Consider the following 27371-nt stretch of genomic DNA (forward strand, 5'->3'; position numbering starts at 1 on the left):
ACCTTTCGTCTTAATGGCGGGAAAATTTAAATACTTCGTAAACACGTGTAGATTTAGGAATTTTAGGCCTTGTCAAATTTTACCTAGAAATTTTTGAAAATATCTTTATTCTACGTTAATAGTACAACAAATTTCTCAACTAATTTAACATTTTTTTGGCATTTATTAAAATTGAGGAACCATTTTGAATGAACACTTTCTTTTTTAGTGTTATTTTTAATCAGTGAAAACTTTCTTTGGCAATTTTTTTAATTTTAAAAAACTTCTTTGGTTGTGAATTACTAATTTAGGAAGCATTTAAAATTAATTAACACTTTCTAAGCAACTATTTAACGCTAGAACATGGGGGAACCCTTTTCGATAAGATTATAATATAAAATTTCATCACAAAAAAAAACCCTAAGCCTTGGCCTTACTCAAAACAAAGAAACTACAAAAATCAAAGTCGTTGATTTAATAAAATTGAAGAAAAATTAGAGATAAGTAAAAAGATTAATATGTCACTGAAGACAAGTATAATAATAAAAATGGAATTATGTTAGTAAAAATAAAGTATTTAGTCAAAATCAGCCTCATCTTCTAATCGGTAATTGGCCATATCAGCTTGCGCGGACCAAGCCGAATGTCTGGCTCCATCCATGGCCCTAGCGACTCTATTATCTTCCCTGAGTCTATGTGACCCACCACCAATTGTGGCACCGCATTCGTTGCAACGACCTTGAACCATGGCCCCTCCACACTCGGTGATACAATAAACGTGTCCATTGGGACAAGTGTACCAATGTCCCTGAGAGAGACCCATGGCTTTAAGTATTTGTAACTTTTCTTCCTGGCTAACCCCAATTACGGCTCCTTCGCTGAGGACAACCAGTTTTTGTTTCATAATGTTTAGTTCCTTGAAGTCAGCTTCCGTCATGGCCTTATTAACCAGTAACTTCTCCAGTATGACGTCGAAGAATTCTTTGGCTCTCAATGAACCGTTTACACGAATTTTGCCAAAATCTTTGAAGAAATTGTGTAAGGATTGCAAACGACGCGTTTCGTTTGACAAGTCCTGGATTAGCTGGTTCGTTTGGCGACCTGACCTTCGCATTCTGGGTACAGATTTAAACGATATTTTTAACTTTCAAGGAGTGTCTAAGGTCATTTTCCATCAACACTTTTAATTGCATAAATGTCAGAATGTTGTGGGTTTAAAAATAACTAGTACCACTAACATAAGACATGTTCCTTCCATAAGCATAACGCTACTGAGAGACTTACAGCTTGAGTTAGTTCGAGAACGACGAGTGAGAATTGAAGTCCTACACTCGGTGGAGTCGGTGGTTAATTTTGCAGGGCTTCCATCTAGGTCCTATTTAGTCTATACTAAGCCTTTGACAACAGCGCTTTACCTCGAATCTATGACCTACCACACTCACTTCATGACAAGCTCCAGTTTGTAACCAGAATTTACAAACTTATGGAATGAACATATCTTATCAACTTATGCACTAACTCCAAAAAAGGTTGGTAGAACAGAAGTGCATTGGGATAGTTCCATTTATGGAATTTTGAGCTAACTCATCGCTAAAACACTCCAAATCATACCGAGTTTAGGGTGTCCCTTGTGGCAATATTTCAAACAACATTTTCCACTCAAAATCGCCCATGGAACCCACTATACTTTGGTCAAAAATGAAACACCATGCCTGAACAGTGTCGGACTCGGATCAACACCCCCGGGGGCCTCTATGCACTGGACGTTCATGGGCCAATGTGATATGAGACCTGAGAGCTTAAGGCTGACCATCGGGGGCCCCTATGCACGAGACATTCATGGGCCCACTATGATATGACAGCTGAGAGCTTAAGGCTGATCATCGGGGGCCCCCTATGCACGAGACATTCATGGGCCCACTGAGATATGACAGCTGAGAGCTTAAGGCTGATCATCGGGGGCCCCCTATGCACGAGACATTCATGGGCCCACTGTGATATGACAGCTGAGAGCTTAAGGCTGATCATCGGGGGCCCCCTATGCACGAGACATTCATGGGCCCACTGTGATATGACAGCTGAGAGCTTAAGGCTGATCATCGGGGGCCCCCTATGCACGAGACATTCATGGGCCCACTGTGATATGACAGCTGAGAGCTTAAGGCTGATCATCGGGGGCCCTCTGAGCACTGGGGACTCTAGGCACGCGCTTAGAGGATACTAATCCGGCACTGTGCAGCGTAAACTTCCACGAAAATTACCCAACCAATATGAAATTCCCTGACGTGTATGACAATTCTAAAATTCCCTGAAGCTCGTTTTCAAAATCCCAACGGACAACCCGGTAACCCTCCATTATCTTCCCTGGCCCTTTCCCTGACATAATTTGATAGGCACTTACTTTTGCGTCATTCTTTCAATCGTGTACGAGGTAAATTCCAAGGCCTTTTGATACAAAGACTTCAGGTCCGAGTTTAACGCCTTGAGGACACTATCATCCAAGCCGTTCTCAACGTTCTCCACCTCTTTCAAGATACTCAAGTAATTTCGAAATCTGATCAAACTATCCTGATCGAAGGTGTTTACCGCAAAGATGGCCATCAAGTATTTCAGGTACTCCTTGTACTTGACACTTTGCGGATTCAGGTACGTGGTGAAGACCACTCGGTTCTTGCTTCTCGTCTTCAAATCGTGATCAAAATGGCTGACATCCGCTTCCAGAATGGACTGATCGCGTTTATTCTTCTCTAATTCCCCAAAGGCTTTTCGCTTAACGGTTTCTATTCGAGCTAGGGCCGACTTAACCTCGTTCCCGAACCTTAGGTTGCGTCTGATTGATGTTTTACATTTGGGACACGAGAGCATTTTGACTTCGCTAGTCTTTTCGTTCTGGGCTTGAATCCATTTGGTTAAACCATAGATTTCGATGACGTGTTCGCAGTCTTCCAATTCAATAAATCTGTAACGCGAGAATTCACAGCTCTTAGATCTGTGTTCCATAATTTCCCTTGATATTATCAAAGGTCCCACAAAGTACAACGCGTTGTATGTAGGTGGCGTTAAACCATTAAGTCCTAAGTGCTTCTAATGTCGGTGGACATAATTGTAGAGAGACACTTACCTGGCCTTTGGATGGTCCTCCTCCCCAAAGAATATCGTTTCCAACTCTTCCTTATTGCACGTTCGGCAAAGCTTCGGACACGGCTCTCCGCACATTCCAACGCAAATATGTCCGCATTTTAGTTTCCTGGTGCACGTAAACTTGCACGGGGGTCTGTTGCAAATCTCGCCGCATTTGGCAAGACATTTTTCGTGTTTACAGCTCCATTTACACTTTTCCAAACAAGGCAGACAAGGATAACCGCACGTCTGTTGACATAGACTATGAGGACACCTATTGTCGCAACGGTACCCGCACGGTGGGCAACTATTGGAACAAGGCGCCCGACAAGCGTGGCCGCAAACCAGAATCTTCTTGCAAGGCATATTGCAAGGAGCGTGAAGTCTCCCTTGAAAACACTCTCCGCAACTGCCGGAACAAGTGTGTTCGCAATTCAACTTCGCGTTGCATTTTGCGGCGCAATTTTCTTGTAAATTGACGCGATCCTTGGATTTATAGCAACTGGATTTGACTACGTGCCCGCAATCTAATTGCACATTCACTTTGACGACGCAATTAGTTTGGCAAGGCTTACCGCATTTTTTATCGCATTTATGGCCGCAACTCAAAACCTTGGGACAATTACCATTGCAAGCGTCGATGAGTTCAGCGTTATCCTTGGAAAAAAGGCACTGTATTCGGATATCGTGTCCGCATGGTCCAGTAACGGTGACGAGTTTCCTGCAATCGCCACAACGTTCCCCGCATGGTCTGGGGCATTTATGACCGCATGTTAGCAACTTGGGACAAGGCAGTGTACATTTATGTGACTTTTCGTCAACGTGGCATGGCAGGAATACTTCATGGCCACATTTGGGAACAGTTTTCATAACCCTAACCACGCAATCTCCACAAGGCTCGTGGCACTTTTTGCGACATCGATGTTTTAAAGGACAGTTGACGCGTTCGCAAGGTTTAGGACATTTAACGTCAACATGTTCCCTATTGAATGGGTGACACTTTTTCTCGCAGACATGTCCGCAAGGCAACCGAAAATCACAAGGTTCAGCGCAACCTCCATCCGGTACTTGGCTGAAATCGAATGAAGAGGCGACTTCAACGACATTTCCGTGATTCTGGCATTTCAATTGTAACCTGGGACCAATAGCCTTGGTTGTCTCCAAGGTTTTTGTTATATTGGACCATAGCGGACTTTTTTGGGCGAATAAATCAAAATTGCCAATACAAAAGAGTCCCTTCTTAGCCCTGGACAACGCGACGCAAACACGGTTCTCAGTCTTCAAAAAGCCTATATAACCATCCTCGTTACTTCTGACAAAGGACAGCAAGATAATGTCATTCTCCTCCCCTTGAAAATTGTCAACCACCGTGGCTCTAACCTCCTTCAGGGACCCGGTCAACAAACGTTTGATGGTAAATAACTGTCCCAAGTAGGTCGTTAAAATAGTGATTTTAGTGGGTTCGTAACCTTGCTGCAAGATATACCGGACCAAAGACACGAGAAATTGCGCTTCGTGGTTATTGACTCGCGATGTACTATCGGCTTCCTGGAGCTCATTGTGAGAGTGTTTTACAAAGTAGACGCTTTTGTTGAAACCCTCGATTTCTTCGTACTCAAAAACGGACTCGTGGTCCTCAAGATCGCTGTAGATATGAGGGACAAGTAGTCGCGATATGTCCGGTTTCATTCTGTGTTGAATACCCAATCGGACAAACTGTACCCCATTGTTGATCAAGCGTTCGAAGAGCGATATTTCCAGATTGTATTTCTTAGCCAAGTCGTAGACGACAGGGTTGGGTCGCAACTGTTGATGGTCACCAATAAGGACCAAGTGTTTCGTGTACTTACTGAGCGACGTTACAATCTGGGCTTCGAGTACTTCGGCCGCTTCTTCGACGATGACGATCTTGGAACGTATATTACGAACCAAGTGTCGATACTTCGCGGCACCCGTTGTGGTCATACCAATGACCAAGGCGGCTTTGGCGACGATAATCTCTTCTTCCGTTTTGGCTTCTCCGATGGTGGCCAGCTTCCTCTCGTACTCTCGTTTCAAGTCGTCGACATCAGTTTGGATGGTTGTGGTGTATAAGTTAATCCACGTCTTGTACAAACGCCATTTTTCGTCCATTTCGAGGCTCCAAACGTTGCGGCGTTTCAGGATCTCGTCTTCAGTTAGAACCTGGGACGATTTCATCTTGGACATTAAGTATTTTTGACGCGATTTCTTGCCGCCTTGCGTCTGCCATTGACCAGCATTAGCGCCGTTTCTCGGTTGCGGAACTTGATTCGCGGTATCATCGTCGGAATCGGAATCATTTACGTCAACGACAACGCGATTGCGATTTTCTACTCGGTCCTCTTGGCGTTGGGCCATGAGGTACTCTACGTCCTCTTCGTCAGACAATTCCTCATCTTCGCCATTAGGTAATTGCGCTTGTCTGTCATGGTAAATTAAAATTTGTGCTTTGTATCATGCGCAAGCAGCTAGGGTTTGGACGAAATTTTGATATTGAAAATCCCCGACTTTTCCAGCTTAACCCTGAAGATATTTTTCCAATATCCCTGGGACCATTTTAAGATGACACTTTAGCCCATATTTATCTTTGCTCGAAGCAATCATGGTTTGATATACCAAACATAATCCCTGACATATCCCCGAGTTTCTAGAACGAAACTTTAAATCCCTGACGTATTCCCCCATTTTCCAAATCCCTCGTACGAACCCTGGCAAATGTAACCCTTCTTGACGAAAAACCATATTTGCAAAGACAGGCGCAAAAACATGGGATTTTATAGGAATTACTGGACACCGTTTCATGCAAGCGGAAGTATTTCAAGTACTTATGCCTCAGCTAAAAATCGGGTTTTCAATGGTATTCAAAGGGATGTTCACCAACGCGGGATTTTATGGGAATTACTGGACACCGTTTCATGCAAGCGGAAGTATTTCAAGTACTTATGCCTCAGCTGAAAATCGCGTTTTCAATGGTATTCAAAGAGATGTTCATCAACGCGGTATTTTATAGGAATTACAGGACACTAATAAAGGAGATTACCAAGCGGAAGTATTCAAGTACTTACCCGTTAGCCGCGGCGCCGGCTTCTCGTGGAAGTTGTACAGGTGGTGGTGGTACATCCTCATATTCACCAGCATCCAAGTCCAACTCTTCCTCAACCGCTTCCTCCGCATCGGACACGTTCAAGTCTTCAACCTCGATTTCGCGATAGTCTGGCACAATTAGCGCATTTTCATTTGGGACGTTCCAAACGTGTTCCGGTATTTGAAGACCCAACCAATATTGCATAATGGAACCAAGGTGTTTGCTGGACAACCTTAAGTTCTTGGGGGCATCGTACAAAAAGCTTTGGTAATGGATATCGTGCATGACGTCTCTCAAAGCCACTTCCGACTGAATATCCTTATTGATTGACTTAAGGGTACGTTCTTTTGATTTTATGTCGTGCAACATTCGCTCCAATTCCCTTTTCATGTCGCGAAAATGTCTGCCCATTTGGTTACCGCCTGGCATACTGCGAGAGTAGACTCGTTTAAGGTGGTTCATTGCGAAGGGTTTCAGGGCATCGCTGCCGCTTCTACCGCCCATGCGTACGATTTTGTCAGTTAGTTTAAGTACCCCTTCCAGGAACTGGTCCAAAGCGTGATTTGTGTAGCAGACGATCTGAATTAAGTCAAGTGTGGGTATGATTTTAGGCTACGCGCACTTGAAGCCCAACTTTGGAACCCCATAACTCTAGTTTAAACAAATTTCCAGGAAAATCCCTTGAGTATGTGTTCGCCCTAATTGTCCTCTACGCAACCATACTAATTACTTGGCCCTATCTTAATCAGGACTCGAGATATACAGGTTTGAAATCAAACACCTTATTCTGAACAATGGAGCTATACCCGAACATCCGACTTTGGAATGCCATAACTCTAGTGTAACAAAATTTCCTGGAAAATCCCTTGAGTATGTGTTCGCCCTAATTGTCCTCTACGCAACCATACTAATTACTTGGCCCTATATTATTCAGGACTCGAGATATACAGGTTTGAAATCAAACACCTTATTCTGGCCAATGGAGCTATACCCGAACATCCGACTTTGGAATGCCATAACTCTAGTGTAACAAAATTTCCAGGAAAATCCCTTGAGTATGTGTTCGCCCTAATTGTCCTCTACGCAACCATACTAATTACTTGGCCCTATCTTAATCAGGACTCGAGATATACAGGTTTGAAATGAAACACCTTATTCTGACCAATGGAGCTATACCCGAACATCCGACTTTGGAATGCCATAACTCTAGTGTAACAAAATTTCCAGGAAAATCCCTTGAGTATGTGTTCGCCCTAATTGTCCTCTACGCAACCATACTAATTACTTGGCCCTATATTATTCAGGACTCGAGATATACAGGTTTGAAATCAAACACCTTATTCTGGCCAATGGAGCTATACCCGAACATCCGACTTTGGAATGCCATAACTCTAGTGTAACAAAATTTCCAGGAAAATCCCTTGAGTATGTGTTCGCCCTAATTGTCCTCTACGCAACCATACTAATTACTTGGCCCTATCTTAATCAGGACTCGAGATATACAGGTTTGAAATGAAACACCTTATTCTGACCAATGGAGCTATACCCGAACATCCGACTTTGGAATGCCATAACTCTAGTGTAACAAAATTTCCAGGAAAATCCCTTGAGTATGTGTTCGCCATAATTACCCTCTATGCAAAAATACTAATTACTTGGCAATCAATCAGTACTCGAGATGCACAGCCTTAAGTTAAAAAGCCTCATTCTTGACCCTAAGAGCTAAAGCAAAACTTTCAGAAGTTCATGTCTCTAGAATGTTCCAGGAAAAACCTTCGAATGTGTGATAGCCCTAACTGTCCTCTACCCAGCCCTACTAAACACAGGGGTCCAGATAAAACCCCTAAATTTGCAATTACTTACCAGAATGGGATTGCGTTCTTCGCCCTCAAGTTCCTTCCAAGCTTTTTGATTATGTAACAAGGCTTCCATTATCTTCAGTCCCACGAAAGTCTTTCCGGTCCCAGGTGGTCCCTGAATTATGCTAAGTTTCTGTCTAAGGGCCGATTTCAACGCTTTGTACTGCGATGGGTCCAAATTGAAATCCTTCGCGGTAAGACAAGCACTATCGTCGCACAATATAATGGGTACTTGTCTGGTAGACATTTTGCAAGGACAAGTTAAGTCCTTAAGTCCAATCTATATAAGTCACGAAAAACATTGTTGCGCGGGTACTGTGACAACCCTGATGACTAGTCAAGTCGGGATTGATAACCAACTTACCTTAAATCGAACCTTCAAGCTGGCTATCCGACACAGATCCTCATGCGTATCCATCTGTACCAAAGTCCGCAAGCAATACACCGTATCGTCATTCAAGTAATCTGGTCTGTCCATTTTCTTTTGCAACTCCACGATGTACTCCTTGAGTGGGAAACTGTCCTCCTCAATATCTTGCAGGGCCGTCAAGACGTGTCGACTGGCTTCGAAGTAGGCCTCGGTTTCGACCATGGTAAAGCTTTCACCCTGGACATTCATAATCTCGTCCTGTTTTTCGAACTTGATCCCCAGTTGTCCGTTTTTCAATTTCTCCACGTCACGTTCGGACACGGTTCCGAAGTAAATCGTTTCGAAGTTGTCAAAGGTTAAGCAAACGAGGGACCCGTACAGCAGACGCTTACTCTTTTCCCATTGGACTCGTCTTCCGTTAGCGACTTCGAATTTAACCGAGTGTACCACCCCGTCATCCGTCAAGATTATTTGACTGATTTTAACGTTCACATACACTTTGATATCTTGCAAGCGTTGCTTGGTTTTGTTGTTTTTGATTTGTTCCAAATACATCGTAATTCCTTTAAGGATGTGTAAGTACAGTGTAAGTATCTCGCGTCGCGGTGTAACATGTCATTAGGGGTTGCCTTCATGAAATCGCTATAGCTCAGTTTTAAACTCTGTATTTGGAACGTCGTAACTAAATTTCCAGGGAAATCCCTTGAGTGTATGATAGCTCTAATTGTAGGCTATCCAACCGTACTAAATCCTTGGCCCTATCTCAACTGGGCTACGGGTGTACAGCCTCGAGTTCGAGGTGTCCGTGATAGTTCAAATAGGCTTATGCAAAAATCTTGGGTGACTTACCTGAATTAGGTCGCGTTCTTTACCCCTATAAGCCCATTGCAACCTTTTTGATCATGTACCAAACATATCAAACACAAACAAGTATGATTTGATCTTCCCTGACCTATTTAGGTCAAACAAAAGCTAGTTGTTAAGGTTAAGAGGGATATTTTCCAACCCATCCATTTTCTCCCTGACCAATGGCAACCCTGTAGATCTTATAGCATTTACAAGACACCAACTGACCTTCTCTCAAGGGCCTGATGAAATCCTCCCTAAGCAACCTAAACTGGACATCCAAATAATGTTCTACATTCTTGTAGCGTCCTTCCACTATATTTGCCCTCAGGAACGGTCTGGCATTGGTAATTAAGTCGTGTTTATCAGGGAAAATTGGGATATCCCTAAAGTAATTGGGTACTTCATCTTCGGGCAGTTTCTTGGTGGCGTGTACAACGCTAAAATTATCAACCAAGCTGTTCTTGACCGCGTCCAAGGTCTCCAAACGTTCTAAATAGCGCCTTTGTTCCCCTAGGACGTTGGTCAAACGTTTAATGGTGTCCCCGGCTAAGGGCAATAGTATTTGCGTGGTCATAAGTGATTCTTGAGGATGGAACTTTTGTAATGTTTCAATCAAGTCCAAGAGATGACCCATTGATACGAGACGATAGGCGTTTGGGGGACTGTTCTGGGTTTCGAGCAAGTACTTTATGAGGTGACTTGTAAGGAATTTCTCATTCTCCTTCAATAGATTTATAAGGAATTGGGAACGATTTTCCTTATGCTCGCATTGGCAACCCAAGGATATGACTTGAAGACATTTACCAATCTTATCGTTAGTGAGGAAATTTTCATTCAATAGTTCTTTGAACCTTAATTTTGAACGTAACACTTAATCAATACTTTTTTATACACGGTGTCCCAAAAAAAGTAACGCAGTGAGGTGGTTCTATAGGAAATAAATTTTGAGTCAACATGTTCTATGATGACACATGATCATCGGAGTGTTTTAATTTAATTAGCATTGTGTGTTCAGTTTCATGCTTAAATTTAAGGAGATCATCCATAAAGCACTGCTCTAATCGTAACTTGTACTTAGGGGGTGCATCCCTTGTGGGGGCAAAATCGGTGGTCTTAGAAGTATAGAACATTTTCGACTCAAAATTGATGATTTCCCATAGAACCATCCTATTCTACTATGGCCCACCACAATTTTTCGAACACCATACATATTTCATATTGAAATTGAAGCAATTTTGCAACAAATCGCGTCATTGTAACCCATTATAACATTAAGATACCATAGGTTCCACTTTAAGACATGTCAGGAGTGACTTACCCGCTACGATTCGAATTGACGGTGAAGACGACTTCCGCCGGTGACTTGGTCTCCAATTCTTCAAGTTTTCGGAATCCCATTGGGTATAATTGTTTAGCTTGACGTTGTAATCCACCAATGGCATTCTCTTCACGACCATCATTACCATTCCTAGGTGGTCTTTCGTCATGGTTTACCACACCAATCACAGGGTGTTCACCAGCGCCTCTACCATCACCTCCCTGGTTGCGTCTGTTATCTCCGGGACCATTTCCACCACGTCTTCTACGGTTTTGGTTTTGAGGGCCACGAGGTTGGGCGCCTCCGAAGCCATCATGGTCGTCTTGGTCGCGTCTGTTACCTCCGGGAGCATTTCCACCATGTCCTCTACGCTCTTGGTTTTGAGGGCCACGAGGACCTCCGTTTTCTTGACGGTTTCCTCGACGTCCACGACCTTCGTTATGTCCACCACGCGGTCCTCTGTTCCCTTGAGGACCATTCGCGTTAAATTGTTCCCGAGCAATTTCGAAGAGATCTCTTTGGTCCGCGTCATTGTTTTGGTTACGGCGTCCACGAAAAGGTCGCCGGTTCATTTTAACGGTAGAATAGTTGCTGCAAATGAATTTGCGGTAGATCCATTGAATAGGAGCGTGATATGTTACCAGCGTTGCCACACATTTAATTATTTTATTAATTTCAAAATATTAAATTGACATTTTACATTTTAAACTGGTTTTCCCTGAAGGTTCAAAGTAATTTTTTCCGTAACAAATTTTGATTTCCACTTTCATTTCAATTTTATATTAAGAAGAGTCAAAAACAATGTCGTGGGTTTAAAAATGACTAGCGTCGTGAACAATAGTTCATGCAAGAAGCGATATCTAGTTTATTAGGGAGAAGGAATAAGATGCCTAAGTATTCGCGCGCCATAGTCCTGCAGTCCCCCTTCGATAATACAAAGGGGGGGACGACGTAAAAGGAGGTCCCGGGCTATTTCGCCTCTCCTCAATACGGAAAATACGGAATTCTATAGTCATTCGCGTCGCCCTGACGTGAGTTTCAAGAACCAATGAGATGCTGGTTGTAATTTAGAGGTGGGGCGGGTATTAACTCCGGACAGGCAACGTAATGTTTGGACTGGAGATAAAGAGCTAGAAATGTGCAGACGCGAATTTATACCTTCTCCCTAATAAACTAGATATCACTTCTTGGTTCACGCTAAAATAGAAGGAAGTTCAAGTTACCCAAACCAATATGAAATTCCCAGACAACAGTTTTCACATTAGAGAGAGAAAAACCCCGATATGACGCGCAAATTCTAGGTCTACATGTACTTAAGTTGACTCGTTCCAAACGAATAATATTTGAAATTTTGCCAACAAAGAATGTTTAAATACCTAGGTGAGTAATCATTACGAAATAATTTTACATCAACAAATTTCAACAACAAAATAAAATAACAAAAACTTTGACGGTACGGTAGTGAGGCTCTGTAAAGGGCAGTTCATTTTCGAGGGGACACTCACTCTGGGCAGTGATAGATTTAATTTTAGAAGTAGGAATGGAGAACAGTTAGTATTTACTTTAGTCCGACTCATAGACACCCAGTATAGAGTCCCTCCCTTCAACGCGTAACGAAAAATTTAAATTATCTACGTTTTGATGACGTTGCTGACGGGGACGGCGAAAAGTACGTAATACCATTTTACCTCTATCGCTATGACCCTCCCGCCTCTTCTTTCATACCCCCCCCCCTTCCCGTGGACTTTGACGCGCGCAAGACTTCATGACAAGCTCCAGTTTGTAACCAGTGACAAACTTATGGAACATATCTTATGAATTTATGATTTTACTTATGTAAAATGTAATAAAAATTAGTGTATCTTATTTTTTTTTTAGTTTAGAATTTATTGCAAATAAAATACTAGAGATAAGAATTTAAAATCAATCAGTGATAAAAGTTTTATCGCCTATTTTATCTCTATTCTGGGCATGCATTTTGATAACCGACCCAGGGCCATTTTATTATAATAATTATTATTTGGTATTCGGCAAATAATCCCCGAATACGGCGTGTGAAATTTTCCATTTCATTGTCAATCGATAAAACAGTAAACGGGCGGTATATTTGTAATACGCAATTCAAAACCGCCATCAAATTTCGATTAGCGTATAAATAAAACTAAGCACACGCCGTTTTTGTGTTAGCCCTTCAGTTGGGTACTATGGAGCAATAAAAGACGGGAGAAGTTTGTCTGCTATTATCCTTAAAGGCAGGGCGTTACGCGATTGGTCGGAGGGGCTTATTTCAAATTAACCATGAAATCTGAACCTAATTTGAATTTAAAAATCATTCGGAGACTGTATTTCTTTACATATTTTCATTATGCAGACTGGTCTTATAATTAGAAGAAGAATTGATAGAATAAATCACTTAAAGACTGCTTAGGCAGCATTAGGGTCTCCCGTGTTTATACCTCCATGTCGCCACTATGCCCCTCCCCTTTTTGAGCGGGCTTATAATTCCGCTACAGCGTCTGCTTAGTTTAGAGTTCAATATTTGCTTATCGGTGTAGATTATTTTTATCCAATCAAATATTTAAACACTTCACAATACACTTCGCAGATAACAACGTTTGATTAAATTTGTTTAAAAGATATTTTTAGATATTACAAGTAGTAGGAAACGCCCTATAATCAAATTAATTGAAAGTTTAATTACTTTTTAAAATTTGAGCCTTGAGTTATTAATTAATGGGCAGTTAATCTTAATTAATTACCATAATTAACTAATGTCTGGTTAATTCTAAAACTCATTCCATAAATATAAATAATACACTGTACTTTGTACCCAAAGTGTACAGGCTGAGTCGTTATAAATTCAAAGAAGGTAATGACACCCCATGACTTTAATTCTACTACAATACACGCGTAGATATGTACACTGACACTACCTGATGATAAAATTTCAACGCCCACCTAAATTACAACTAGGCTACATGATCAAATTAACAACAATCGGGACCGTCCATAAACTACGTCACACTATTATGGGGGGGAGGGGGTTTCTAAATTTGTGACGGTCCGTGACAAGGGGGAGGGAGGGGTTCTACCATGCGTGACGTCACATTTTGCATTGATTTTGTTACGAAGTCAGTAAGAGGCCGATTGGCTCTCTTATGTTATAGAAGAAGAAAGACAACGTTCCATAGTCCACCGTTACAATAATTTACCAAAATTGTTATTCCATCATCACTTAAATAGTAGAAAATTTAAGCAATTATCTACTATTTACACATTTATATAGCCAATTTAAATAGCGCATTTAAAATAAACAGCGTAAACTCTCTTATGTCTCTGTTTATTCGCCCCCATTATTTGTGAGGATGAATCAAATCCCCTGCCGATTGAAATGGTTTCGATTCTTGGGCAAATTTTCTAAATCTCAAGCTCGATTAGTCGAAACCTAAAATTGTGCCCCTTTAACTAAGCTTTATGGAACTTTTTTGAAGCTTATAAAAAGCACATCCAGACATTAAAATTATAAACGTCAATCAGAGGGAAAAAGGTTAAAAGGGAAGAGAACTTGAATTTTCAGCCGAGCAAAATATTTCTGATAGGGCGGCATATCACTCAAGAAATTAATCAAATTAAATTTGTAAATTAAGACAAATCATAGTGCGGAGGGGGGGGGGTTAAAGAAATACGACGTGGTTTTTAGGAGAGGGGTCTGAGAAAAGCGTGATGAAGCGTGATCTGGGGGGACGGGGGGGTCAGAAAATGCTTTTTTTCGCGTGACGTAGTTTATGGACGGTCCCTACCTTACCTAACCTTAAAATTTCATTAAAGAATGAAGACACTAACATGTTTATCGTTAATTTTAAACCCAATCTGAAGTATTTAAATTAAATGCAAATAACCCGTAAAATATTTAAATAAAAAAAAAGAACAAAAACTTACAAATATTCGTTGTTTCGTTTTCGCTAAGCCTTGGTCAATTTCCGGTGTTTCTTTAAGAACAATGCATTTCAACGTAAATTAGAATGTTATTTGAACGCCGCCTTTGCGACGGTTGGCTTTGGATATGATTGTATTCACCACCGCATTTTCACACAGCGCTACAAATCGACAACCGAGAAAACCGAAACTAAAACTTAAACCGAGAGTACTACCTCTGTACCTGTCTGTCAGCAAAAATCCAAATTTACCGTCTGCAAGCCGCCGGCGTTCAACATGTATTAAAAACCAAGACAAAGTCGTCTGCTCGTAAGCGTGTCGGCACATTTGCTCCACAGTTCTGTTATTTTGGAAATATTTAACTTAATTATTAACTAATTATTACTTAAATTAGTTTTAAATTGAGTGTTATTTATGCTTTTCAAGATTTAGATGTTGTCATAGTTTAGTATTTTTTGAAGGATAATGATTTTGGTCTTCTTAACCAAGGCTTAACTCTAGTTTAGTTTTCCAAGTTGGTCTACGCCAGCCTCAGTACTACCGGTTTTTCGAGTGCTATTTCAATGGTTTTGGTGCCGTCATAGATCAACTCACTATGCCTACCCTACCGCGTACACCTACTAAGGTGCCGGTACACTCTGTGATCACCGATCTTTCGGACAATTGTCAACCCGTTACTCCAACTCCTCCGCAGCTTGTTGGCACTTCTTCAACCCCTTCACCGACATCTCCGTCTTCTGGACAGCCCCGCTTTAAATTGTCTACTTGCTCGACATGCAACCATAGTTTTCTCATCTCTGCGACTTCGGTCATATTGCCTTGTCCCCTTTGTGTACTGGCCCAAACCTTGGATTCTCTAAAAACTGATGTTCGTAAACTTCAAGACACTGTGTCACAAATAAGTGACCACACTGCTACTAACGGAATTGATCTATTGACCTTATCAAGTAATATCAAGGCAGTTGATGCCTCGCTGTCCACTATCACTTGCAACCTGGTCAACCATTCTGACCTTGACTCTCATCCTGTTATTAAAACTATACACTCTGATTTACAAACTCATGATGCCGCTATTTCATCCATAACTACCAAACTCGAAGACTGTCTCACTACCTCTTCTACAGTAAGTTCTCAACCTGCCTTATCTGATATCGTGAGTCAAGTACACGATGAAACTGCCTCCATGTTCAACAGACAATGCAACATCCTTATCTTTGGTCTCCCTGAATCTGGCCAAAATGATGAAGCCGATCAAATCGCGTCGATCATGTCCAACTGTAATATTAAGTCTTTTGTACGTTTCTTTAGACTTGGTCGTGTTCCCCCCCTCAAGGTGCGCGTCCCCGCCCAGTAAAGGTGATTCTTCTTTCCCCTGGTCATAAGGGCTTGATCTATCATTACTTTCGCTTGCGTAAAACCGAAGATCCTAACTTTTCGCTTGAAGCGCGACCCGATTACACTCCGTCTCAGCGTACCAAGCTGGCCGCCGCCAGAGCTGAACTCTCCCGTCGACTTGCTAATGGTGAAACTGATATTCAAATTCGTAACTGTAAAATAGTTAATAGACCTCAACGCCCCACACCTCTCCCACGTTCTACAAACAGTTCTTCTGTGGGCAGGTCTACTACTCCCTCTCATAGTGTCTCATCTAGTACTGTGCCGAAAATGTTTGCCTTTAACGCACCTCCAAACTCTCCGCCAGCTCCTTTCGCCACTGGTCCACCTCTATCCTTCCCCAATAATCTTCCAGTTGGTGCCCCATCTCTCCCTGGTGCTGTTGGACACCCTCCGTACCCTCCCCCAGTACCGTGGTCCCCTTACATATGTCCTCCGCCGTTCGCCACTCATCGTCCCCCGGCATTTCTTGCCGTGTGATACCACTGTAATATCAACCCTAAACTCTCGTGCCGCTGTTTTTCGACCTACTTTGTCTACATATTTACATTGTTATGCCTCGTCAATTTTACCCACTGGCTCCCCGAGTGCCATTGACCGTGTTTCCCTCTCATCTTCTTGTGATTCTCGCGCGTTACTGACCAATGTTCGTAGCCTTAACAATCGTTATAAACTGGATGAGCTTACTACTCTAGTCGCTACGTATCATCTCTCCCTGATAGCCGTTACCGAAATTTGGTGGTCACCCGAAGTTCAGGACTGTGAATATCCCCTACCGGGATTAACTCATCAAGATCGCCTTAAGCTGACCGAACACGTATCAACAATTTTAGCCAATGTCAATCACATCGGTAGTTGACGTTGATGTCAAGCGCGAACACGCAGTCCTCTATCTCATCAATATTGATGCTGTTTGTTTATAGCTCTGATATCGACAACTGTAAAATGGCGGCGCAAGTTATGACCCATATGTGGACGCGGAAGAGAAAGGCGGCTTCTATGATTATAATATCTTTGTTAGATGAAGAATTTGAAGAAGACGACTATTATCATAAAAGGTTTTCTCGTTTGGGAAAAGCGTGGTGCAATGAATCGATACTACAAAAGAGAAACATTGGCCAACACAGTCATTATTACGACAGCGTTCGAGATCTTCGGCTATCTGACAAGTACAGATCTAGGTTTGAAATGATTACTATTTGGCTGCCTTTGTGGAAAGGCAGTATAACGCATAAGCACTACCTTTGTTTCATTTGTTTTTAGGCTTTGGTTACCAATGGACGAAGATACATTTCGTCTTATTCTTAACAAAGTACGATCATTCATTACAAAGAAGGACACACACATGCGAAAAGCTATACCGGCTGATGAGCGATTAGCAATGACCTTGAGATATATAGCTACTGGTAAAACATTCGCCTCTCTTTTCTACTCTTATTCCGTCAGCGACAGGGGAATATCGAGGATTGTATTTGAAACTTGTGCCGCAATATATGCTGTTCTAAGCAAGGAGTACATGACGTTCCCCCAAATCATGGACGATTGGCTTGCCATTGCAAAAACATTTGAGAACAGATGGAACTTTCTGCACTGCATTGGGTCGCTGGACGGAAAGCACATAGCTATACAGAGGCCAGCACACTCCTCTCATTATTACAATTAGCATGGTTTTTATTCAATTCTTCTCCTGGCCATAGTGGACACATCTCAAATTTACTTATATAGATGTTAATAAATATTAAACTTTACTTTTGCCATGGTAAAAATATTAAGATAAAAGACTAGTTTACGAAGAAATACTCATGGTAGACAATGAAACTTTATTAGGTGTAAAAATTTCTAATAAAGGTGGAGAGCTTTCGACCCGAGGGTCTTCATCAGTCCAAGCCAACTGTTGGCTCTAAATTATCACAGGAATAAAACATCTTAGCCGTAAGAGGGCGCAATCTGATTAACAAAAAAAACCGAGATGACGTAATAGGTTTTATTCCTGTGATAATTTAGAGCCAACAGTTGGCTTGGACTGATGAAGACCCTCGGGTCGAAAGCTCTCCACCTTTATTAGAAATTTTTACACCTAATAAAGTTTCATTGTCTACCATGAGTATTTCTTCGTAAACTAGTCTTTTATCTTATATAGATGTTGGTAAAAATGGAAGAGTGAGTGACTCTGGAGTATACAACATGTGCACCTTCTTCAAGAAATTGCAAGACAACTCCTTACATTTGCCAGATCCGAAACTCCTGCCAAATTCGGACAAAATGGCCCCCTATATGTTTTAGTAGCAGATGAAATACTTGGCCTGCATACCAATTTAATGAAGCCATATCCAAATGAACACCTATATCCCGAAACCCAAATATTCAATTACAGGTTAGTTATAGAATCAGCGGTAATATAAGATGACTTCTGATTCTGTTTGTTTCTGCTTCACTTTCGACAGATTATCTAGGGCACGTTCGTGTGTGGAAAATACATTTGGAATACTATCAAATCGCTGGAGGCTGTTGCACACGACAATTATAGCTTCACCTTACAAGGCGTCTGTTTTCGTTCTTGCAGTCTGTGTCCTTCATAATCTTTTAAGAACAAGAACCCTAGCCTTGTGCACTGCTGACTCTCAGGACCCTGATTACGGCTTCCTTTCTGCCAATGAAGGCTCAAGTTGGGCTGGTCTTCAAAGACCAAGTGTAATAATGTCACAAACAGTGCAAAACGAACCAGAGATTTATTTAAGTCTTATTTCAACAATGAAGGCGCTGTTGAATGGCAACATAGGATAATTAATTAAAAGATTAAAATATCGTTTCGAAAAAAAGTAACTGTCTGATTAAAGATACAAAATATGACATATTTTATTGGTTTGATTCACTTATCATTTGGCAAAGCCTCTAATAATATTTTTGGGTTGTTTAATTTCACTAGTTCCCTCTTGTAAAGACTCGGAATGGCTTTAAGCACTTGTGCCACATGCTGCCCAAACGCGTCCTCTGCTGAAGCATTCTTTTCCTGTGATGGAATTGTTGGCAACGGCGCCTTTAATACTTTTATGCACTCAGCGAACATTTCATCCCTGGTGTTTGGTTTATCGCCCTGAACCTTTCTTTTTTTAGTGTTACCACTAGTGTTTGTACTACTGCTTATGTGGGTTGACGAAGAACCAGCAATACTGTTGCTGCTTGGATCTGCAGTTGCGTTATTTAACATCTGAAAATAAATTTAACATCAATATATCGTTTTCCTTAGCGACGTTTCTGAGCAGTTATTGTACTTCACAATTATCATCATTATGAGCTGTTGTCGGCTCCTGAACTGTTTCAGTATCTGTGGTGCTTTGGTTATTTCCACTGATTATATCCTAGAGATGAAACACTTCAATGTAGTGAACATAACACACAATTCACGAGAAATGTTCATTACATTAAAGATTGAATCAGTAGTAACACTTTGGTCCACGTTATCTGTGGATTTATCTGGAGATGGTCCATCATTGACAAATAATAAATCCTTGTAAAAACTCCACTTTGGTTGATACACAGCATCAGCAGATGCACCTGATCTCTTGCTGTCTTGTACCTTTTTGTGTTCCCTTTGAAACGTGGTTTCAAAGTTGGTAAATTTCCGATGTATGCTCTCGGCTACAATATGGCTAAACGATAGTAATATTATGCTTCATATGTCATGCATAGTATAGTATAAAGATAAAATAAAGCATTTGTGGTACCTGTATACGGCTGGTCTTTTGCATCTAGCCCCAGCAATTGTACCAAGTTTCTTAAACTAGTTTGTTTTAGAACTCTATTGAAATGCCCTTCACACTTGGGATCCCAAAGTGGCCTCTGATCTAAATATTCATGTGGTATTAATTATACACATATCTCATAAAAAAGGATTGCTTTTAATTTTTTATAGAGCAAAAGATCTAACTCAAAGCAAGAAAAACAAGAGAACAGTGCGTTTTTATGTTACTATCTAAATAATAGCCAAGACTTGCTGCCACCCAATACGAGCTATAGTTACTATCTACACAATAGTTATGAACTTTGGTGCTTATCTCTATAAAATTCTAAAACAATTTTTTCATGCTCCTTCTTCCACTCATTCCTTATTTTCTCTTCTTTGTTTTTGCCCATGTTGTTATTTTAATATCAAACCGAACTTGAAAACTACGAGTTATTAAGACACATTAAGAGTTCGCCATATTGGTACCTCAGCAGTCAGTATCTAGGCACGTGATTAGACGCATCCTGATTGGCTAGTTGTCTCATCAATCGAAGTTGATCCTCAAATTAGTTGATATCAACGAATAAAGCGTCAATTTGAGCAAAGATTGATACGTGCTCGGTCAGCTTTATCGCCAAATTAAAAACGACGAAAGTGATATGATTCCTCTTGATTCCCAACTAAAAAACCGCTTGTGACCAACTCTTTTACTGCCTTTAAAACAGAATGCTATTGGCGTTTTATTTTTTATAAAGCGCATAGCCTATTATTCTGTTAAAGGTATCCACCATGCAAATGTAAGGATTCCCTATAATGGTTCTGAAATCCCATTTGCCGACAAGAATATGCGCTCAACAATAACTTGACATGGCTTAAATATCCCACACCTTTATTAAGTTTATTTAAAATAATGGGGACGCAAAATATCGAATGTTATTGGCACTTCATTTGTTACCGTGGTTATGTTTTATAAAAATCTGTATATTTGAGACTAAAAACTTCTATTTTCAGTTAAATGAGGGCATTTGAAACTTAAGGTCAGCCGGGCATATAGTGTATTACTGTAGGCTCAAAGTCTAATTATCCTCGGTTAACGGTCAGAAGACGACAAAGGTGTAAAAACCGACACTGAAACCTAAATAACCGTGCAGAAATGCCCCACCGTAAAACGGGCGTAGATGATTCAATCAAATTCGACTAAATTATACTTTAAATTTATGATGTACGTTACGATTTTGCGAATATGAAGTATGAAAATGGTTTTCGATAAATGCGCAAACGTTTTAAATTAAGTATCGGGGAATATAATGTTTTAAGAATGGCTAAAATTGTAATTTGTAACACCTACCGGGTAGGAGACGATAAAACGCCCTAGAAACGACTCCGACACCAAAACGTATTCTGCGGCACCTGCCCGGAAAGATAAAGAATATCTTGTGTTACTAGGGAATTAGCGTGAATTTGCAATTTCGCAGCAAAGTTCGTACGCTGCTAAACAACTTTGTTTTGAGTAAGCAAAATCCAGTTTTTGGCGGGTTGAATACCAATCTCGAGGTTTACCTCACTACCACATGCTATTGTGGGCCAAGGACGCTCCAAAGATCGGAACTTCTTCGACCGAGACTATTTTGGATTCTGTTTAAAAACACGTCACGTGTTCAATGCCAAGCGCATCGGTAAGTCCGGAACTGCACCGGCTGTTAAAAAAATTCCAAACTCACTAATGCACCTCCAGTTGTTATAAGGTCAAAAATACTAAAAAGGGATTGAAAGTGTGTCGTTACGGTTTCCCTCGAACGTAACAGACGTTGCCACTATGAATGCCGTTAGTTCAGTTACTCGTCAACGTAAAATCAAAAAGGTGCAGAAACGACTGTACGACAGCACGAAGTTTTAATCAATGATTATAATCCCGCGCTACTTTTGGCTTTCAAAGCCAACATGGATTTGCAATTTGTCACAGACATATCGGAAATAGTGGCAAACTATGTCACCGCGTACGTCACAAAGGGAGACCGGACTGACATGGACCAAACTTTTGCCAAGTTAGGCAATAAAAGTTTGTCCAAAAAATTATTTGCCTATAGACTGAAATCTAGGACGTGCAAGCAAATAGGTGTTTATGGAGCTCTCGATATGATGCTGGGCCAATACCTTTACAACAAGTCGGACAGCACTAGATTTATAAACACTTACTTGAAATTAACCGATCGAGAGTTTTAAATGGTTACAAGGAACTCGCACGTTTGAGGGAAACTGACCCCGAAAGCAAGGACACTTGCCAAAAAGGATACGTCGACGACAAGTATCCGAATTATCCTGACAGTTTGGAAAATCTTAGTTTGCGGGAATTTGGACAGTTTTACGATTATGCGATGCACTCTGAGGGTGTCAAGAAAAATGCGAATGTAATCCAGTTGAAAAACAATATGGGTTTTATGAGAAAAAGAATTAAGCCCTACATAATAGAGCACTTTATTCACGACCCGATAGTGGATAAGAAAAATATTGTCATGCTCTACTGATCCTCTTCAAACCGTGGCGTGACGAAAATGAGCTATTAGGCGAGTTTGAAACATACGCCGATGCTTTCGAAAACTCGCTTTCGGTGTTGAAGGACATGAGACAATATCACGAGAAACTCTCGGTTTCCAAAGAAGTTGAAAAGAAACGGGAGGCTTCTAAAACGGCGAAAGACCAAGAAACCATAATTTCGGAGGGAGAATGTGACGACGATGAAAATGCAAGGGAAAGAAATTGTTATCGAAACTGAACACGCGATGGCTGATGTGGAAGCCGCCATGGAAATGAATTACTTACCATTAGTTTCATAAATACTACTAAAACATTTCTTGATCGTGTTATTTCCTATATTCAATGATAAATCTAAGCACATTTCCACTGCCAGACTCCCGTAGTACGCTGGCTAATCATTTGTCATGTATCCCAATGGCTAAATCCAATTAAAATTGTACTTAAGGACAGAGCAAAAAATAAAATATGCCAAACTACCACACTATACGGAAGAGAAAATCTTTTTAAAACGCGTTAAAGGAGGGGCCCTTTGCATTAAAACTGGATGGCTAAATGTATTCTTGTTATTGTGTCTATACTACAAAATTGTATTTCTCTTCCCCCGAAATATTGCCAAATTATTGCTAGTTGACTTATTTAATGTCATTTTTAACAAAAAAAATTACTATTTTAGTTTCTTAAATTAGGTTAACGTTAGAGCACCACAAAAGATGGTATTCTATATGTTGAATCTCGTGTAAAGGTTAAGAGAAATATCCGTTCTGAATAAGATCTTGTTGACACAATGACATTGGAAATGGGGTTCAAAATTATCGTGAAAGCAACTGGTATATTCTGGTCTGGGTTCATCAGAAATAGTCGAACTAAAATCTTTGTCATGACATCACACCCTAGTATATATCTTATTTCATCAGCTCAAATTAAGATTAAAAATATTGATGTGACGTCCCCTTAGCTGCTAACTCTGTCCATTGAATGACAAACTATTTCCTTTTCTGCAGCATGCGGGAATGAGCACTGAAATAATTAATCACCACCACATGTACGCAAAATTAATAAAAATTAAGACCGAAGTAACAGATATTAATCAAAACGCGTCTTGGATTTAACCAAGACCTAAAAAGAATCGATAAGAACAAGGTTAATCACTTGACTGAATGCGCAGATATTGAAACTTTTTTTAATTAAAACTTACATGCTTAAGAAAGTAATGTTCCATCACCCTATTCCATAGAATAAACTTATTTTACTGGTAGTAAATTTTTTCCCTCTCAATAATTTGAAAAATTTACTTATTTCGGGTTTTGGAGCACAGTTCCATTCCCCGAAAACATTTTATAACTACATTTATTATCACTTTTAAGAGTTTTCGTGTGGAAAATACCATATAACCAGACTAGGAAATAAGACAGGTTTGCAGGTCAAAAACCAGTTTATTAATAGCTTGGACCACTTTTTTATTCTAAACGTGAGGGTCACTGGTCCCAATGACTAGTTTATTAATTGCAAATCTATAGGAGAACAAGGGTGGGGACCAGTCTGGAGACCAGTTTATTATTTCGGAAACTAGGGGGTCACTGGTCCCAAGGACTAGTTTAAAAATTATGCTTATTTCCCAGCCTGCATATAACTACAACATAACAATGACAAAGCGATTTAGTCGTAGTCTGCTTTAGCCTCTGCTGCGCCCGATACGAACAAGGAGGATGTATAGTTGTATACCCCCCTTGATAGAAGTACGCCTTGTGCCATTCTCAATTTCTTATGCCTTGTCTTTCGCTGGCCTCGCTACCAAGGCAATAGCCCACTCAATTACGCATTAAACTGCTCGAGAATTCTGTGTGAATTACTTTTTAAGGTATTCGTCAGCAAATAGTAATTGTTTATGAGAGCATTCCTCGCCTTGAAATAGGACAACTACGAAATAATTCGACCAAATTGAAGTTTAAATATTCGAACAAATTTTATTTTATAAATATCTTCTACCATTTCAATATCTATAAAACTGTTCTACCAAATGCATACAGAGTGCTACTAGAAGTCTCTGGGGCTACTAGAAATACTACATTTTCTATAGGAAGATTCGCAGCGACAAGTTTAGAAATCCCATTTTCCTTTAAAAACCGTTAATACATGTTCCTTGCTCCTGAAGATTTACAGACTAAGTAGCGGAGTCGAGCCACAGCGTCCTAGATCACGCGACTCGGTGAAAGCAGGCTATATTGCAAAATAACCAAGTCAGAATTTTCAGGCTACGACCGCGCTTAAGTTAGCAATTGCAACAAAGAAAATCAAAAAATTACGAATATCATGGACGACCCTACTCCTTGCGAACCATAGAAACGCCATGGCATAGAACCGTGTGATCATTGTCTGTCGTACCGTTGCTATAGACCCTTTCTACGTAAAAAAAGAGATGCCAATCCTCAGTATCGGGACATACGGGGGGGTTTGACCCCTCGCCGTCTCTGCTCTATTTATGATCTTTCCATTGAGCGAGTTTGAAGGCTAAGTTTTACCCCCAGTGTCTTTCCCTCTAAGATATGTCAAAGTGATCTATTACATAATTCAGTTTAACCAAGAGCAAAAATCATAACGTCCCCATTGAATGTGCTGCCATTGTTGAAATTTGCACTAAAATTAACAAAAAGTTTCACTATGGAGCGTACAGGGCATGAACGGGGGGATATGTTAGCAACCTATTAACGACACAATGTCATACACGTACTCTCTTAAAAGTGATAATAAATGTAGTTATAAAATGTTTTCAGGGAATGGAATTGTGCTCGAAAACCCGAGATAAGTAAATTTTTAAAATTATTGAGAGGGAAAATATTTACTACCAGCAAATGTGGATGAGAGGAAAAGTATGAAAATGGCCAAAAGTCGCGAGCCATCAGAGTTTCGCCGTAGTTGACCGTTTTATTGGCGTAGCTATACTGGGCCTGTTCACTCCCTTAAAATAGGTCTTGTGTACGTCGTGTTAATTCGCGGTTACGCGGTTACCGTCGTCTGCTATTGTGTATGCTAGAACTTCCTCGACTTGTGCTTGTAGTCCGGACCAGTCTGGGAAATAAGGATATTTTTTAAACTAGTCCTTGGGACCAGTGACCCCCTAGTCCCCGAAATAATTAACTGGTCTCCGGACTGGTCCCAGCCTTTGTTCTCCTAAAGATTTGCAATTAATAAACTGGTCCTGAGGACCAGTAACCCTCACTTCTTGAATTAAAAAACTAGTCCAAGCAATTAATAAACTGGTTTTGGACCAGAGGAAGTGTGCTATTTCCCAGACTGGTCAGGACAGAGTAGCTGGTCGTGTTTTAAAAGGTATTTCAAGGTAAAATATGGATTTTAGTAAGGTTAGTGAAGCAATAGAAGAGCACATAAAACTTGATACGTTTAAAACAAATCTCGGTAATTTAGCTATAGCGCGAGCAGCTTGCGGCGTGATGCGCGTGATCAAGTGGGCTATGGTTAAACCAAGGAGTATAAATGTCTGAACTACTTTCAGTCGCGAGTTTGCAAGTCCATCAGTCACTAGTAGGCTAAATAGTTATTGGCGAAACTTTATGTCCGCGTTTTTTAACACAGGCTCTATGGCCATTGTCATACTTTCCCTCTCATCCACATTTGCTACCAGTAAAGTAAGTTTATTCAATGGAATAGGGTGATGGAACATTACTTTCTTAAGCATGTAAGATTTAATTAAAAAAAGTTTCAATATCTGCTCATTCAGTCAAGTGATTAACCATGTTCTTATCGATACTTTTTAGGTCTTGGTTAAATCCAAGACGCGTTTTGATTAATGATATCTAGACTTGATCGTTTTCCTTGTGTGTTGACTTGTTTCAACATATCTCAAAATTCTGTAATCAATATAAACGTCATCATGATTAAACATCAATTATTACAAATTTAAAAGTAGTAGATCTAGTATCTTCCTTCGTGAAATGAAGCTGGGCTTATACTTTCTCGACGCACAATCTCTCATTAATGGGATTTTAGGAAAAATAAATTATGGTTCAGGCATAAAAAATACATTTCGCATGATAGTGCGTGGCATTATATGTAAAAAACATTGTCGTGTGCAGGTAGATAATAGAATATAGCGGCTGATACCAAAATTTGCAGAACAATGACGAGAATTCGAAAATGGAAGGTACGAGTTTGGGGGATGCAACCGGTGGGCGCTAGCTCACGTAATAGGGTTTTTTTTGTTTTAAATTTTTGACTAATTAAAATTTAAATGTAAAAACTAAGAAATGATTTACTACGAACCTATACTCTGTACTCAACACCTTAGTTAGCGAAATCTAACTAACCTACCATATTAAAGTTAGAGGGTGCAACTAACTGTTGAGGTCACTAATTTTCTATATAATTCCATAGACAAAAAACGCAAAGCACTTGGCATATTCTCAGACCTAAAAAAGGCTTTCGATACTGTTTCACATGATTATCTACTTGCCAAACTCGATAGGGCCGGAATAAGAGGTGTAACTTTAAAATGTTTTAAGAGCTACCTTCAATCAATAGTTAAAATAGATGACACCTACAGCAACCCTGAATATATAACGTACGGTATACCGCAAGGTACTATAATTGGCCCAGTCTTATTTTTAATTTACAGGAATGGTATTTGTAATTGTGAATCGCTGGGAAAATTAATAGCCTTCGCGGACGATACAACTATTCTCTTTGAGGGTATCTCGTGGCCAGAAGTTTTCCATAAGGCAAAAAATGGACTAAACAGCATCTGTAGGCTACTGAATGATAATCTATTAACCCTAAATATAAGCAAAACGAAATATATCTGTTTCTCTGCCAGAGGTTCAATAGAAACGACTAATACCTTACATAGTCATAACTGTACAAGTTATGATAATCGTAACAGAGACTGCTATAAACTAGAAAATGTAAAATCAATAAGATTCTTAGGAATAACCTTAAACCAAAACTTAAAATGGAATATACATACCCTAAACCTCTGCAGAAAGCTACAGTGCTGTTTGCATAAATTTTATGATCTACGAAATTTTTTGTCTACCACCTGGCTGAGAACAGTTTATTTCGCTCTAGTCCAATCGATCATTTCCTATGCTATAGTCAGCTGGGGCTGTACTTTTTACACTAGCATTGAACCATTAGAAATTCTACAAAGGAAAATTATTCGTATTTGT

At 40.3% G+C, this 27371-nt stretch overlaps 3 protein-coding genes across 3 annotated transcripts; 2 read left to right on the forward strand and 1 right to left on the reverse strand.

The window, feature by feature from the left end:
• Positions 1 to 88: 88 nt before the first annotated feature.
• Positions 89 to 14818, reverse strand: LOC149666733 (NFX1-type zinc finger-containing protein 1-like). The gene is made up of 9 exons (XM_089841553.1): positions 14541 to 14818; positions 10602 to 11192; positions 9509 to 10134; positions 8429 to 8997; positions 8069 to 8344; positions 6186 to 6784; positions 3101 to 5542; positions 2381 to 2938; positions 89 to 1094 (listed from the first exon to the last, which is right to left on the reverse strand). The coding sequence occupies exons 2-9, from the start codon at positions 11171 to 11173 to the stop codon at positions 557 to 559; spliced, it is 6180 nt and encodes a 2059-aa protein (XP_089697679.1). The 5' UTR covers positions 11174 to 11192; positions 14541 to 14818; the 3' UTR covers positions 89 to 556.
• A 314-nt stretch (positions 14819 to 15132) lies between these two features.
• Positions 15133 to 17626, forward strand: LOC149666734 (uncharacterized). The gene is made up of 2 exons (XM_089841458.1): positions 15133 to 17113; positions 17196 to 17626. The coding sequence occupies exon 1, from the start codon at positions 15133 to 15135 to the stop codon at positions 15889 to 15891; it is 759 nt and encodes a 252-aa protein (XP_089697584.1). The 3' UTR covers positions 15892 to 17113; positions 17196 to 17626.
• Positions 17627 to 17954: 328 nt separating this feature from the next.
• LOC149666735 (uncharacterized) lies at positions 17955 to 18768 on the forward strand. The gene is made up of 2 exons (XM_089841560.1): positions 17955 to 18306; positions 18377 to 18768. The coding sequence occupies exons 1-2, from the start codon at positions 18251 to 18253 to the stop codon at positions 18714 to 18716; spliced, it is 396 nt and encodes a 131-aa protein (XP_089697686.1). The 5' UTR covers positions 17955 to 18250; the 3' UTR covers positions 18717 to 18768.
• The last annotated feature ends 8603 nt before the right edge of the window (positions 18769 to 27371 follow it).

The sequence above is a fragment of the Phalangium opilio genome, unplaced genomic scaffold (genome assembly GCF_054372755.1).
Source record: "Phalangium opilio isolate 3A_F unplaced genomic scaffold, DU_Popi_V2 ptg000060l_1, whole genome shotgun sequence".
NCBI classification, from domain to species: Eukaryota; Metazoa; Arthropoda; class Arachnida; order Opiliones; family Phalangiidae; genus Phalangium; species Phalangium opilio.